The 16874-nt window shown below is 39.5% G+C and overlaps 1 protein-coding gene across 1 annotated transcript in view; it reads right to left on the reverse strand.

Moving 5' to 3' along the window:
* The window catches only part of LOC139394392 (mdm2-binding protein-like), an 82729-nt gene that overhangs the window by 27169 nt on the left and 38686 nt on the right, over positions 1–16874 (reverse strand). Inside the window, exon 19 of the mRNA XM_071142446.1 lies at positions 911–1187. Within this exon, the coding sequence (XP_070998547.1) occupies positions 911–1187 (277 nt within the window). The remainder of the gene's footprint in view (positions 1–910; positions 1188–16874) is intronic.

The following is a 16874-nucleotide window of genomic DNA, read 5'->3' on the forward strand; positions in this document are numbered from 1 at the left end:
ATAAACCTGTATTTCTCTAAATAAACCTGTATTTTTTCTCCACAGGGCCACGTTGTTCTTGTTGTGGTTGATAAGCTTGGGTTTGCGTAGTATTCAGAAGAGCTCAACGTCTTGTTCCTTGAAACTGAAACTTATCTCAAGGATATTTTGAAAATGTGTTTATTTTTTGTACTTTTCCCCCATTTACTCTCCAACTGGTAGTTACAGTGTTGTCTCATCGCTGCAACTCCCCTACGGACTCAGGAGAGGCGAAGGCCGAGAGCCGTTCGTCCTCTGAAACACGACCCAACCAAGCCGCACTGCTTCTTGACACAATGCCCACTTAACCTGGAAGCCAGACACACCAATGTGTCAGAGGAAACACCGTACACCTGGCGACCGGATGCCAGCTTGCAGGCGCCCGGCCCGCCACAAGGAGTCGCTAGAGCGCGATGGGACAAGGATATCGCCCGGTCGGCCAAAACCTCCCCTAACCCGGACGACGCTGGGCCAATTGTGCGACCGCCTCATAAGTCTCCCGGGTGAAGGCCGGCTGTGGCACTGCAATGCAGTGCCTTAGACCGCTGCACCACTCAGGAGGCCCCTCACAGATCTTAACATTGTGGATAGTGGTAGGACAGAAGGGAATGTACCGCTGCACCACACAGGAGGCCCCTCACAGATCTTAACATTGTGGATAATGGTAGGACAGAAAGGAATGTACCGCTGTCGTTAGAGATCTGCAACAGCGTCATCATGTCCTAGTTAACTAGTGGAGGGCTACAATATGGCAATATAGTACAGCATAACCTAATGGAAGACTATGTATCTAGATGTTGTGTGTCTGTCTATAGAGATAAATACTCTATGTGAATATCTACATGCTGTACAACACAGAAATATTTCCCCAACAGATACAATAACCTCTTACCCGGGCATGTTTCTGGGAGCGAGACTCCTTGCTGGCCTTGTCCTCTGCCTGTCCCTGTCCCTGTCTGTGTCCCTGGGGGGCTCTGTGGCTGTTTTGGGGGTCAGGGTGGTGCTTCTCTGGCCCCCGGGGGCCCATTCTTAGGGCTGAGACAGAGGAGGAGGAGGACTGAGACCTGGTTTTCTGCGGTCTCAAGCCTCTCACAGCTGGGTGGGTATCAGTTCCACTGCTGCCACTGCACACAGAGCCCAGGGAATCACTGCTCTCCGACTTGGCCAGCCTGAACAACACAGACACACAGACAGTTAGACACACACAGACAGTTAAACACACACAGTGCCCAGGGAATCACTGCTCTCCGTCTTGGCCAGCCTGAACAACACAGACACACAGACAGTTAAACACACACAGAGCCCAGGGACTCACTGCTCTCCGACTTGGCCAGCCTGAACAACACAGACACACAGACAGTTAAACACACACAGACAGTTAAACACACACAGAATACTTTTTTTGTGTTTTGTGTCACTATCTCTGCCAGAAATCTGTTGAATCTACTCTACTAATGACCTCAGCGGTCACCATAATCAATTAAGGTTCAATTCCATTGCAACAGACAACATAGTTCATCTCTATGCAATGATATAGTAGCCAAGAGGGCTCCTGAAGACAATCATCTGGAAAGTAATGTAGAGAGGCATCGACCTGTTGCATGCTGACGTCATATTACATCATTAAGCCTACTAGGTTACATCGCTTGATATTCCCTGTAGATATTCACTGTGTTTTATTAGTTCTAAAACTATCATGTATATCTATATCTACTGGTCACATCACCTGAGGAATAAAACCATCATTTATATCTACTGGTCACATCACCTGAGAAATAACACCATCATTTATATCTACTGGTCACATCACCTGAGGAATAAAACCATCATTTATATCTACTGGTCACATCACCTGAGGAATAAAACCATCATTTATATCACCTTAGGAATAAAACCATCATTTATATCTACTGGTCACATCACCTGAGGAATAACACCATAATTTATATCTACTGGTCACATCACCTGAGGAATAAAACCATCATTTATATAGCCTGAGGAATAAAACCATAATTTATATCACCTGAGGAATAAAACCATCATTTATATCTACTGGTCACATCACCTGAGGAATAAAACCATAATTTATATCACCTGAGGAATAAAACCATCATTTATATCTACTGGTCACATCACCTGAGGAATAAAACCATCATTTATATCACCTGAGGAATAAAACCATCATTTATATCTGCTGGTCACATCACCTGAGTAGTAAAACCATCATTTATATCTACTGGTCACATCACCTGAGTAGTAAAACCATAATTTATATCACCTTAGGAATAAAACCATCATTTATATCACCTGAGGAATAAAACCATCATTTATATCACCTGAGGAATAAAACCATCATTTATATCTGCTGGTCACATCACCTGAGTAGTAAAACCATCATTTATATCACTTGAGGAATAAAACCATCATTTATATCTACTGGTCACATCACCATTTATATCACCTGAGGAATAAAACCATAATTTATATCACCTGAGGAATAAAACCATCATTTATATCACCTGAGGAATAAAACCATCATTTATATCACCTGAGGAATAAAACCATCATTTATATCACCTGAGGAATAAAACCATCATTTATATCACCTGAGGAATAAAACCATCATTTATATCACCTGAGGAATAAAACCATCATTTATATCTCCTGAGGAATAAAACCATCATTTATATCTCCTGAGGAATAAAACCATAATTTATATCTCCTGAGGAATAAAACCATCATTTATATCACCTGAGGAATAAAACCATCATTTATATCTCCTGAGGAATAAAACCATCATTTATATCACCTGAGGAATAAAACCATCATTTATATCTCCTGAGGAATAAAACCATCATTTATATCTACTGGTCACATCACCTGAGGAATAAAACCATCTCCTGAGGAATAAAACCCTCCTCAGCAGATTCATATCTACTGGTCACATCACCATTTATATCTCCTGAGGAATAAAACCCTCCTCAGCAGATTTATATCTACTGGTCACATCACCATGTATATCTCCTGAGGAATAAAACCACCATTTATATCTCCTGAGGAATAAAACCCTCCTCAGCAGATTCATATCTACTGGTCACATCACCATTTATATCTCCTGAGGAATAAAACCCTCCTCAGCAGATTCATATCTACTGGTCACATCACCATTTATATCTCCTGAGGAATAAAACCCTCCTCAGCAGATTCATATCTACTGGTCACATCACCATTTATATCTCCTGAGGAATAAAACCCTCCTCAGCAGATTTATATCTACTGGTCACATCACCATTTATATCTCCTGAGGAATAAAACCCTCCTCAGCAGATTTATATTTACTGGTCACATCACCTGAGGAATAAAACCATCATTTATATCTCCTGAGGAATAAAACCATCATTTATATCTCCTGAGGAATAAAACCCTCCTCAGCAGATTTATATCTACTGGTCACATCACCTGAGGAATAAAACCATCATTTATATCTCCTGAGGAATAAAACCATCATTTATATCTCCTGAGGAATAAAACCCTCCTCAGCAGATTTATATCTACTGGTCACATCACCTGAGGAATAAAACCATCATTTATATCTCCTGAGGAATAAAACCCTCCTCAGCAGATTTATATCTACTGGTCACATCACCTGAGGAATAAAACCATCATTTATATCTCCTGAGGAATAAAACCATCATTTATATCTCCTGAGGAATAAAACCATCATTTATATCTCCTGAGGAATAAAACCCTCCTCAGCAGATTTATATCTACTGGTCACATCACCTGAGGAATAAAACCATCATTTATATCTCCTGAGGAATAAAACCATCATGTATATCTCCTGAGGAATAAAACCCTCCTCAGCAGATTTATATCTACTGGTCACATCACCATGTATATCTCCTGAGGAATAAAACCACCATTTATATCTCCTGAGGAATAAAACCCTCCTCAGCAGATTCATATCTACTGGTCACATCACCATTTATATCTCCTGAGGAATAAAACCCTCCTCAGCAGATTCATATCTACTGGTCACATCACCATGTATATCTCCTGAGGAATAAAACCCTCCTCAGCAGATTTATATCTACTGGTCACATCACCATGTATATCTCCTGAGGAATAAAACCATCATTTATATCTCCTGAGGAATAAAACCATCATTTATATCTCCTGAGGAATAAAACCATCATTTATATCTCCTGAGGAATAAAACCATCATTTATATCTCCTGAGGAATAAAACCCTCCTCAGCAGATTTATATCTACTGGTCACATCACCTGAGTAATAAAACCATCATTTATATCTCCTGAGGAATAAAACCCTCCTCAGCAGATTTATATCTACTGGTCACATCACCTGAGTAATAAAACCATCATTTATATCTCCTGAGGAATAAAACCATCATTTATATCACCTGAGGAATAAAACCCTCCTCAGCAGATTTATATCTACTGGTCACATCACCTGAGTAATAAAACCATCATTTATATCTCCTGAGGAATAAAACCATCATGTATATCTCCTGAGGAATAAAACCCTCCTCAGCAGATTTATATCTACTGGTCACATCACCTGAGGAATAAAACCATCATGTATATCTCCTGAGGAATAAAACCCTCCTCAGCAGATTTATATCTACTGGTCACATCACCTGAGGAATAAAACCATCATTTATATCTCCTGAGGAATAAAACCCTCCTCAGCAGATTTATATCTACTGGTCACATCACCATTTATATCTCCTGAGGAATAAAACCCTCCTCAGCAGATTTATATCTACTGGTCACATCACCATTTATATCTCCTGAGGAATAAAACCCTCCTCAGCAGATTTATATCTACTGGTCACATCACCATTTATATCTCCTGAGGAATAAAACCCTCCTCAGCAGATTTATATCTACTGGTCACATCACCATTTATATCACCTGAGGAATAAAACCCTCCTCAGCAGATTTATATCTACTGGTCACATCACCATTTATATCTCCTGAGGAATAAAACCATCATGTATATCTCCTGAGGAATAAAACCATCATTTATATCTCCTGAGGAATAAAACCATCATGTATATCTCCTGAGGAATAAAACCCTCCTCAGCAGATTTATATCTACTGGTCACATCACCATGTATATCACCTGAGGAATAAAACCCTCCTCAGCAGATTTATATCTACTGGTCACATCATCATTTATATCTCCTGAGGAATAAAACCATCATGTATATCTCCTGAGGAATAAAACCCTCCTCAGCAGATTTATATCTACTGGTCACATCACCTGAGGAATAAAACCATCATGTATATCTCCTGAGGAATAAAACCCTCCTCAGCAGATTTATATCTACTGGTCACATCACCTGAGTAATAAAACCATCATTTATATCTCCTGAGGAATAAAACCCTCCTCAGCAGATTTATATCTACTGGTCACATCACCTGAGGAATAAAACCATCATTTATATCTCCTGAGGAATAAAACCCTCCTCAGCAGATTTATATTTACTGGTCACATCACCTGAGGAATAAAACCATCATTTATATCTCCTGAGGAATAAAACCATCATTTATATCTCCTGAGGAATAAAACCCTCCTCAGCAGATTTATATCTACTGGTCACATCACCTGAGGAATAAAACCATCATTTATATCTCCTGAGGAATAAAACCATCATTTATATCTCCTGAGGAATAAAACCCTCCTCAGCAGATTTATATCTACTGGTCACATCACCTGAGGAATAAAACCATCATTTATATCTCCTGAGGAATAAAACCCTCCTCAGCAGATTTATATCTACTGGTCACATCACCTGAGGAATAAAACCATCATTTATATCTCCTGAGGAATAAAACCATCATTTATATCTCCTGAGGAATAAAACCATCATTTATATCTCCTGAGGAATAAAACCCTCCTCAGCAGATTTATATCTACTGGTCACATCACCTGAGGAATAAAACCATCATTTATATCTCCTGAGGAATAAAACCATCATGTATATCTCCTGAGGAATAAAACCCTCCTCAGCAGATTTATATCTACTGGTCACATCACCATGTATATCTCCTGAGGAATAAAACCACCATTTATATCTCCTGAGGAATAAAACCCTCCTCAGCAGATTTATATCTACTGGTCACATCACCATTTATATCTCCTGAGGAATAAAACCCTCCTCAGCAGATTCATATCTACTGGTCACATCACCATGTATATCTCCTGAGGAATAAAACCCTCCTCAGCAGATTTATATCTACTGGTCACATCACCATGTATATCTCCTGAGGAATAAAACCATCATTTATATCTCCTGAGGAATAAAACCATCATTTATATCTCCTGAGGAATAAAACCATCATTTATATCTCCTGAGGAATAAAACCATCATTTATATCTCCTGAGGAATAAAACCCTCCTCAGCAGATTTATATCTACTGGTCACATCACCTGAGTAATAAAACCATCATTTATATCTCCTGAGGAATAAAACCCTCCTCAGCAGATTTATATCTACTGGTCACATCACCTGAGTAATAAAACCATCATTTATATCTCCTGAGGAATAAAACCATCATTTATATCACCTGAGGAATAAAACCCTCCTCAGCAGATTTATATCTACTGGTCACATCACCTGAGTAATAAAACCATCATTTATATCTCCTGAGGAATAAAACCATCATGTATATCTCCTGAGGAATAAAACCCTCCTCAGCAGATTTATATCTACTGGTCACATCACCTGAGGAATAAAACCATCATTTATATCTCCTGAGGAATAAAACCCTCCTCAGCAGATTTATATCTACTGGTCACATCACCTGAGGAATAAAACCATCATTTATATCTCCTGAGGAATCACCATCTCCTGAGGAATAAAACCCTCCATCAGCTGAGATTTATATCCATCTGGTATATCACCTGAGGAATAAAACCCTCCTCAGCAGATTTATATCTACTGGTCACATCACCTGAGGAATAAAACCACTGGTCATTTATATCTCCTGAGGAATAAAACCCTCCTCAGCAGATTTATATCTACTGGTCACATCACCATCTCCTGAGGAATAAAACCCTCCTCAGCAGATTTATATCTACTGGTCACATCACCATTTATATCTCCTGAGGAATAAAACCCTCCTCAGCAGATTTATATCTACTGGTCACATCATCTCCTGAGGAATAAAACCCTCCTCAGCAGATTTATATCTACTGGTCACATCACATTTATATCACCTGAGGAATAAAACCCTCCTCAGCAGATTTATATCTACTGGTCACATCACCATTTATATCTCCTGAGGAATAAAACCATCATGTATATCTCCTGAGGAATAAAACCATCATTTATATCTCCTGAGGAATAAAACCATCATGTATATCTCCTGAGGAATAAAACCCTCCTCAGCAGATTTATATCTACTGGTCACATCACCATGTATATCACCTGAGGAATAAAACCCTCCTCAGCAGATTTATATCTACTGGTCACATCATCATTTATATCTCCTGAGGAATAAAACCATCATGGTATATCTCCTGAGGAATAAAACCCTCCTCAGCAGATTTATATCTACTGGTCACATCACCTGAGTAATAAAACCATCATTTATATCTCCTGAGGAATAAAACCCTCCTCAGCAGATTTATATCTACTGGTCACATCACCTGAGGAATAAAACCATCATTTATATCTCCTGAGGAATAAAACCATCATTTATATCTCCTGAGGAATAAAACCCTCCTCAGCAGATTTATATCTACTGGTCACATCACCTGAGGAATAAAACCCTCCTCAGCAGATTTATATCTACTGGTCACATCACCTGAGGAATAAAACCCTCCTCAGCAGATTTATATCTACTGGTCACATCACCTGAGGAATAAAACCCTCCTCAGCAGATTTATATCTACTGGTCACATCACCTGAGGAATAAAACCCTCCTCAGCAGATTTATATCTACTGGTCACATCACCTGAGGAATAAAACCCTCCTCAGCAGATTTATATCTACTGGTCACATCACCATTTATATCTCCTGAGGAATAAAACCCTCCTCAGCAGATTTATATCTACTGGTCACATCACCTGAGGAATAAAACCCTCCTCAGCAGATTTATATCTACTGGTCACCTGAGGAATAAAACCATGTATATCTCCTGAGGAATAAAACCATCATTTATATCTCCTGAGGAATAAAACCCTCCTCAGCAGATTTATATCTACTGGTCACATCACCTGAGGAATAAAACCCTCCTCAGCAGATTTATATCTACTGGTCACATCACCTGAGGAATAAAACCCTCCTCAGCAGATTTATATCTACTGGTCACATCACCTGAGGAATAAAACCCTCCTCAGCAGATTTATATCTACTGGTCACATCACCATGTATATCTCCTGAGGAATAAAACCATCATTTATATCTCCTGAGGAATAAAACCCTCCTCAGCAGATTTATATCTACTGGTCACATCACCTGAGGAATAAAACCCTCCTCAGCAGATTTATATCTACTGGTCACATCACCTGAGGAATAAAACCCTCCTCAGCAGATTTATATCTACTGGTCACATCACCTGAGGAATAAAACCCTCCTCAGCAGATTTATATCTACTGGTCACATCACCTGAGGAATAAAACCCTCCTCAGCAGATTTATATCTACTGGTCACATCACCTGAGGAATAAAACCCTCCTCAGCAGATTTATATCTACTGGTCACATCACCTGAGGAATAAAACCCTCCTCAGCAGATTTATATCTACTGGTCACATCACCTGAGGAATAAAACCCTCCTCAGCAGATTTATATCTACTGGTCACATCACCTGAGGAATAAAACCCTCCTCAGCAGATTTATATCTACTGGTCACATCACCTGAGGAATAAAACCCTCCTCAGCAGATTTATATCTACTGGTCACATCACCTGAGGAATAAAACCCTCCTCAGCAGATTTATATCTACTGGTCACATCACCATTTATATCACCTGAGGAATAAAACCCTCCTCAGCAGATTTATATCTACTGGTCACATCACCTGAGGATTTAAACCCTCCTCAGCAGATTTAAAACCATCTGGTCACATCTCCTGAGGAATAAAACCATCATTTATATCTCCTGAGGAATAAAACCATCATGTATATCTCCTGAGGAATAAAACCCTCCTCAGCAGATTTATATCTACTGGTCACATCACCATGTATATCACCTGAGGAATAAAACCCTCCTCAGCAGATTTATATCTACTGGTCACATCATCATTTATATCTCCTGAGGAATAAAACCATCATGTATATCTCCTGAGGAATAAAACCCTCCTCAGCAGATTTATATCTACTGGTCACATCACCTGAGTAATAAAACCATCATTTATATCTCCTGAGGAATAAAACCCTCCTCAGCAGATTTATATCTACTGGTCACATCACCTGAGGAATAAAACCATCATTTATATCTCCTGAGGAATAAAACCATCATTTATATCTCCTGAGGAATAAAACCCTCCTCAGCAGATTTATATCTACTGGTCACATCACCTGAGGAATAAAACCCTCCTCAGCAGATTTATATCTACTGGTCACATCACCTGAGGAATAAAACCCTCCTCAGCAGATTTATATCTACTGGTCACATCACCTGAGGAATAAAACCCTCCTCAGCAGATTTATATCTACTGGTCACATCACCTGAGGAATAAAACCCTCCTCAGCAGATTTATATCTACTGGTCACATCACCTGAGGAATAAAACCCTCCTCAGCAGATTTATATCTACTGGTCACATCACCATTTATATCTCCTGAGGAATAAAACCCTCCTCAGCAGATTTATATCTACTGGTCACATCACCTGAGGAATAAAACCCTCCTCAGCAGATTTATATCTACTGGTCACATCACCATGTATACTGGTCACATCACCTGAGGAATAAAACCATCATTTATATCTCCTGAGGAATAAAACCCTCCTCAGCAGATTTATATCTACTGGTCACATCACCTGAGGAATAAAACCCTCCTCAGCAGATTTATATCTACTGGTCACATCACCTGAGGAATAAAACCCTCCTCAGCAGATTTATATCTACTGGTCACATCACCTGAGGAATAAAACCCTCCTCAGCAGATTTATATCTACTGGTCACATCACCATGTATATCTCCTGAGGAATAAAACCATCATGGTCACATCACCTGAGGAATAAAACCCTCCTCAGCAGATTTATATCTACTGGTCACATCACCTGAGGAATAAAACCCTCCTCAGCAGATTTATATCTACTGGTCACATCACCTGAGGAATAAAACCCTCCTCAGCAGATTTATATCTACTGGTCACATCACCTGAGGAATAAAACCCTCCTCAGCAGATTTATATCTACTGGTCACATCACCTGAGGAATAAAACCCTCCTCAGCAGATTTATATCTACTGGTCACATCACCTGAGGAATAAAACCCTCCTCAGCAGATTTATATCTACTGGTCACATCACCTGAGGAATAAAACCCTCCTCAGCAGATTTATATCTACTGGTCACATCACCTGAGGAATAAAACCCTCCTCAGCAGATTTATATCTACTGGTCACATCACCTGAGGAATAAAACCCTCCTCAGCAGATTTATATCTACTGGTCACATCACCTGAGGAATAAAACCCTCCTCAGCAGATTTATATCTACTGGTCACATCACCTGAGGAATAAAACCCTCCTCAGCAGATTTATATCTACTGGTCACATCTCCTGAGGAATAAAACCCTCCTCAGCAGATTTATATCTACTGGTCACATCACCTGAGGAATAAAACCCTCCTCAGCAGATTTATATCTACTGGTCACATCACCTGAGGAATAAAACCCTCCTCAGCAGATTTATATCTACTGGTCACATCACCTGAGGAATAAAACCCTCCTCAGCAGATTTATATCTACTGGTCACATCACCTGAGGAATAAAACCCTCCTCAGCAGATTTATATCTACTGGTCACATCACCTGAGGAATAAAACCCTCCTCAGCAGATTTATATCTACTGGTCACATCACCTGAGGAATAAAACCCTCCTCAGCAGATTTATATCTACTGGTCACATCACCTGAGGAATAAAACCCTCCTCAGCAGATTTATATCTACTGGTCACATCACCTGAGGAATAAAACCCTCCTCAGCAGATTTATATCTACTGGTCACATCACCTGAGGAATAAAACCCTCCTCAGCAGATTTATATCTACTGGTCACATCATCATTTATATCACCTGAGGAATAAAACCCTCCTCAGCAGATTTATATCTACTGGTCACATCACCTGAGGAATAAAACCCTCCTCAGCAGATTTATATCTACTGGTCACATCACCTGAGGAATAAAACCCTCCTCAGCAGATTTATATCTACTGGTCACATCACCTGAGGAATAAAACCCTCCTCAGCAGATTTATATCTACTGGTCACATCTCCTGAGGAATAAAACCCTCCTCAGCAGATTTATATCTACTGGTCACATCACCTGAGGAATAAAACCCTCCTCAGCAGATTTATATCTACTGGTCACATCACCTGAGGAATAAAACCCTCCTCAGCAGATTTATATCTACTGGTCACATCTCCTGAGGAATAAAACCCTCCTCAGCAGATTTATATCTACTGGTCACATCACCTGAGGAATAAAACCCTCCTCAGCAGATTTATATCTACTGGTCACATCACCTGAGGAATAAAACCCTCCTCAGCAGATTTATATCTCCTATAAAACGACATATAAAGGGTATCAATGTGTGAATAATTAACATTCAGTTCCACTTTGAAAGACAATATGCTGACCGCAGACTATGCGGCTTCCGCAACCTAAATAGCACCCCATTTCCTATTTAGCGCAGTACTTCTACCCTGTAGGCCCTGGTCAAAAGTAGTGCACTATATAGGGAATAGGGTGCCATTTGGGATTACTCCTGTAAGAGTCAGCAATGGAATTTGCTGCAGAGAGTCACGATAAACTATTAACAGTCCGTAAAGAACAGTAACTGCAGAGGGGAACTATCTCTCCCAACCTCCGTCAGTCCGTGTGTGTGTGTGTGCGGGTGTGTGTGTGTGCGGGTGTGTGGGTGTGTGTGTGCGTGAGAGAGAGAGAGCGAGAAGTTTTCAAGGGGTAAAACTTCAAACACATCTGAATACCTCAGAACCCGGAAACAGCATTTTCTTTTCTACAACTATCAGATGTGTCACCAACACTGCTTGATGTTAACTACTGTTAGGTTGAAACCCATTTCAGCTTGATGTTAACTACTGTTAGGTTGAAACCCATTTCAGCTTGATGTTAACTACTGTTAGGTTGAAACCCATTTCAGCTTGATGTTAACTACGGTTAGGTTGAAACCCATTTCAGCTTGATGTTAACTACTGTTAGGTTGAAACCCATTTCAGCTTGATGTTAACTACTGTTAGGTGAAACCCATTTCAGCTTGATGTTAACTACTGTTAGGTTGAAACCCATTTCAGCTTGATGTTAACTACTTTTAAGCGAAACCCATTTCAGCTTGATGTTAACTACTTTTAAGCGAAACCCATTTCAGCTTGATGTTAACTACTTTTAAGCGAAACCCATTTCAGCTTGATGTTAACTACTGTTAGGCGAAACCCATTTCAGCTTGATGTTAACTACTGTTAGGTGAAACCCATTTCAGCTTGATGTTAACTACTGTTAGGTTGAAACCCATTTCAGCTTGATGTTAACTACTGTTAGGCGAAACCCATTTCAGCTTGATGTTAACTACTGTTAGGCAAAACCCATTTCAGCTTGATGTTAACTACTGTTAAGCGAAACCCATTTCAGCTTGATGTTAACTACTGTTAGGTTGAAACCCATTTCAGCTTGATGTTAAATACAGTTAGGCGAAACCCATTTCAGCTTGATGTTAACTACTGTTAGGCAAAACCCATTTCAGCTTGATGTTAACTACTGTTAGGCAAAACCCATTTCAGCTTGATGTTAACTACTGTTAAGCGAAACCCATTTCAGCTTGATGTTAACTACTGTTAGGCGAAACCCATTTCAGCTTGATGTTAACTACTGTTAGGCGAAACCCATTTCAGCTTGATGTTAACTACTGTTAAGCGAAACCCATTTCAGCTTGATGTTAACTACTGTTAGGTTGAAACCCATTTCAGCTTGATGTTAACTACTGTTAGGTTGAAACCCATTTCAGCTTGATGTTAACTACTGTTAGGCGAAACCCATTTCAGCTTGATGTTAACTACTGTTCGGTTGAAACCCATTTCAGCTTGATGTTAACTACTGTTAGGTTGAAACCCATTTCAGCTTGATGTTAACTACTGTTAGGTTGAAACCCATTTCAGCTTGATGTTAACTACTGTTAGGCGAAACCCATTTCAGCTTGATGTTAACTACTGTTAGGTCGAAACCCATTTCAGCTTGATGTTAACTACTGTTAGGTCAAAACCCATTTCAGCTTGATGTTAACCATTGTTAGGTCGGAACCCATTTCAGCTTGATGTTAACTACTGTTAGGTCGAAACCCATTTCAGCTTGATGTTAACTACTGTTAGGTTGAAACCCATTTCAGCTTGATGTTAACTACTGTTAGGTTGAAACCCATTTCAGCTTGATGTTAACTACTGTTAGGTTGAAACCCATTTCAGCTTGATGTTAACTACTGTTAGGTGAAACCCATTTCAGCTTGATGTTAACTACTGTTAAGCGAAACCCATTTCAGCTTGATGTTAACTACTGTTAGGCGAAACCCATTTCAGCTTGATGTTAACTACTGTTAGGCGAAACCCAACTACTGTTTAGCTTGATGTTAACTACTGTTAAGCGAAACCCATTTCAGCTTGATGTTAACTACTGTTAGGTTGAAACCCATTTCAGCTTGATGTTAACTACTGTTAGGTTGAAACCCATTTCAGCTTGATGTTAACTACTGTTAGGCGAAACCCATTTCAGCTTGATGTTAACTACTGTTAGGTTGAAACCCATTTCAGCTTGATGTTAACTACTGTTAGGTTGAAACCCATTTCAGCTTGATGTTAACTACTGTTAGGTTGAAACCCATTTCAGCTTGATGTTAACTACTGTTAGGTTGAAACCCATTTCAGCTTGATGTTAACTACTGTTAGGCGAAACCCATTTCAGCTTGATGTTAACTACTGTTAGGTCGAAACCCATTTCAGCTTGATGTTAACTACTGTTAGGTCGAAACCCATTTCAGCTTGATGTTAACCATTGTTAGGTCGGAACCCATTTCAGCTTGATGTTAACTACTGTTAGGTCGAAACCCATTTCAGCTTGATGTTAACTACTGTTAGGTTGAAACCCATTTCAGCTTGATGTTAACTACTGTTAGGTTGAAACCCATTTCAGCTTGATGTTAACTACTGTTAGGTTGAAACCCATTTCAGCTTGATGTTAACTACTGTTAGGTTGAAACCCATTTCAGCTTGATGTTAACTACTGTTAGGTTGAAACCCATTTCAGCTAGATGTTAACTACTGTTAGGTTGAAACCCATTTCAGCTTGATGTTAACTACTGTTAGGCGAAACCCATTTCAGCTTGATGTTAACTACTGTTAGGTCGAAACCCATTTCAGCTTGATGTTAACTACTGTTAGGTCGAAACCCATTTCAGCTTGATGTTAACTACTGTTAGGTCGGAACCCATTTCAGCTTGATGTTAACTACTGTTAGGTTGAAACCCATTTCAGCTTGATGTTAACTACTGTTAGGTTGAAACCCATTTCAGCTTGATGTTAACTACTGTTAGGCGAAACCCATTTCAGCTTGATGTTAACTACTGTTAGGTTGAAACCCATTTCAGCTTGATGTTAACTACTGTTAGGTTGAAACCCATTTCAGCTTGATGTTAACTACTGTTAGGTTGAAACCCATTTCAGCTTGATGTTAACTACTGTTAGGTTGAAACCCATTTCAGCTTGATGTTAACTACTGTTAGGCGAAACCCATTTCAGCTTGATGTTAACTACTGTTAGGTCAAAACCCATTTCAGCTTGATGTTAACTACTGTTAGGTCGAAACCCATTTCAGCTTGATGTTAACTACTGTTAGGTCGGAACCCATTTCAGCTTGATGTTAACTACTGTTAGGTTGAAACCCATTTCAGCTTGATGTTAACTACTGTTAGGTTGAAACCCATTTCAGCTTGATGTTAACTACTGTTAGGTTGAAACCCATTTCAGCTTGATGTTAACTACTGTTAGGTTGAAACCCATTTCAGCTTGATGTTAACTACTGTTAGGCTGAAATCCATATGAGAAATAATCCTGATGTCCTCAGATCTGACAGCGCCTCTCTAGGGACTAATCTATAGATGAACATGACTGAATGACTGGTGTTAACCCAGGGGGCATGGAAACAACAACCAAGATAAAACATTGATGAGCCTAGAAAGAAGAAGATAAATCCTGCTGTTTATGGTCAAAGGGAACAGAGAAATCCTGTTGTTTCTGATCAAAGAGAACAGATAAATCCTGTTGTTTCTGATCAAAGAGAACAGATAAATCCTGTTGTTTCTGATTAAAGAGAACAGAGAAATCCTGTTGTTTCTGGTCAAAGGGAACAGATAAATCCTGTTGTTTCTGATTAAAGAGAACAGAGAAATCCTGTTGTTTCTGATTAAAGAGAACAGAGAAATCCTGTTGTTTCTGGTCAAAGGGAACAGAGAAATCCTGTTGTTTCTGATCAAAGAGAACAGAGAAATCCTGTTGTTTCTGATTAAAGAGAACAGATAAATCCTGTTGTTTCTGGTCAAAGAGAACAGAGAAATCCTGTTGTTTCTGATTAAAGAGAACAGAGAAATCTTGTTGTTTCTGATCAAAGAGAACAGAGAAATCCTGCTGTTTCTGGTCAAAGAGAACAGAGAAATCCTGTTGTTTCTGATCAAAGAGAACAGAGAAACCCTGCTGTTTCTGATCATCAAAGAGAACAGAGAAACCCTGCTGTTTCTGATCAAAGAGAACAGAGAAATCCTGTTGTTTCTGATTAAAGAGAACAGAGAAATCTTGTTGTTTCTGATCAAAGAGAACAGAGAAACCCTGCTGTTTCTGGTCAAAGAGAACAGAGAAACCCTGCTGTTTCTGATCAAAGAGAACAGAGAAACCCTGCTGTTTCTGATTTAAGAGAACAGAGAAATCCTGTTGTTTCTGATTTAAGGGAACAGAGAAACCCTGTTGTTTCTGATTTAAGAGAACAGAGAAACCCTGTTGTTTCTGATCATCAAAGAGAACAGAGAAACCCTGTTGTTTCTGATCATCAAAGAGAACAGAGAAACCCTGTTGTTTCTGATCAAAGGGAACATTTCCATTAGGGAACGTCTACTTTGTGAAGTGCGTGTGAGCAATAACTAAATTCTCCTTTGCACTCCTTCTAAACAATGTCATTTTTAAAAAACTTTGTCAAAGAGTAAAGTCAACTAAACGTAGTCCACTCTGTTCATAACAGATTCTAGTTTTGGGAGCAGAAAACTGTATCGAGATTAAATGTTTCATCGATGAAAAAAATGAAACAGAATGTCGGCTAAAATCCATCTCGCTCCATCTTTCCCCTCCGCCGGCCAATGGGCTTCCTCTCATCACCATATTTGGTTGTGAGTGGAAAAGCCAATCGAATGCTTCTCATTTATTCATCCTGTGAAATATCTGTGTGTAAAATCTGGCATTTGATGAACAAATATACTGAGACTTGCAAACATCCCAAGATTAAATGTAACGAGTAGAGATAGTGGGTGGCCAAATACAACCTAGCAGTAGAAGACTATCACATTGTAATCTATTCCCCTACGAAGTTTATTGTTACAAGGTTTCAAACCTAGTTCC

The sequence above is a fragment of the Oncorhynchus clarkii genome, unplaced genomic scaffold, assembly GCF_045791955.1.
Source record: "Oncorhynchus clarkii lewisi isolate Uvic-CL-2024 unplaced genomic scaffold, UVic_Ocla_1.0 unplaced_contig_9004_pilon_pilon, whole genome shotgun sequence".
In the NCBI taxonomy this organism is placed as follows: domain Eukaryota; kingdom Metazoa; phylum Chordata; class Actinopteri; order Salmoniformes; family Salmonidae; genus Oncorhynchus; species Oncorhynchus clarkii.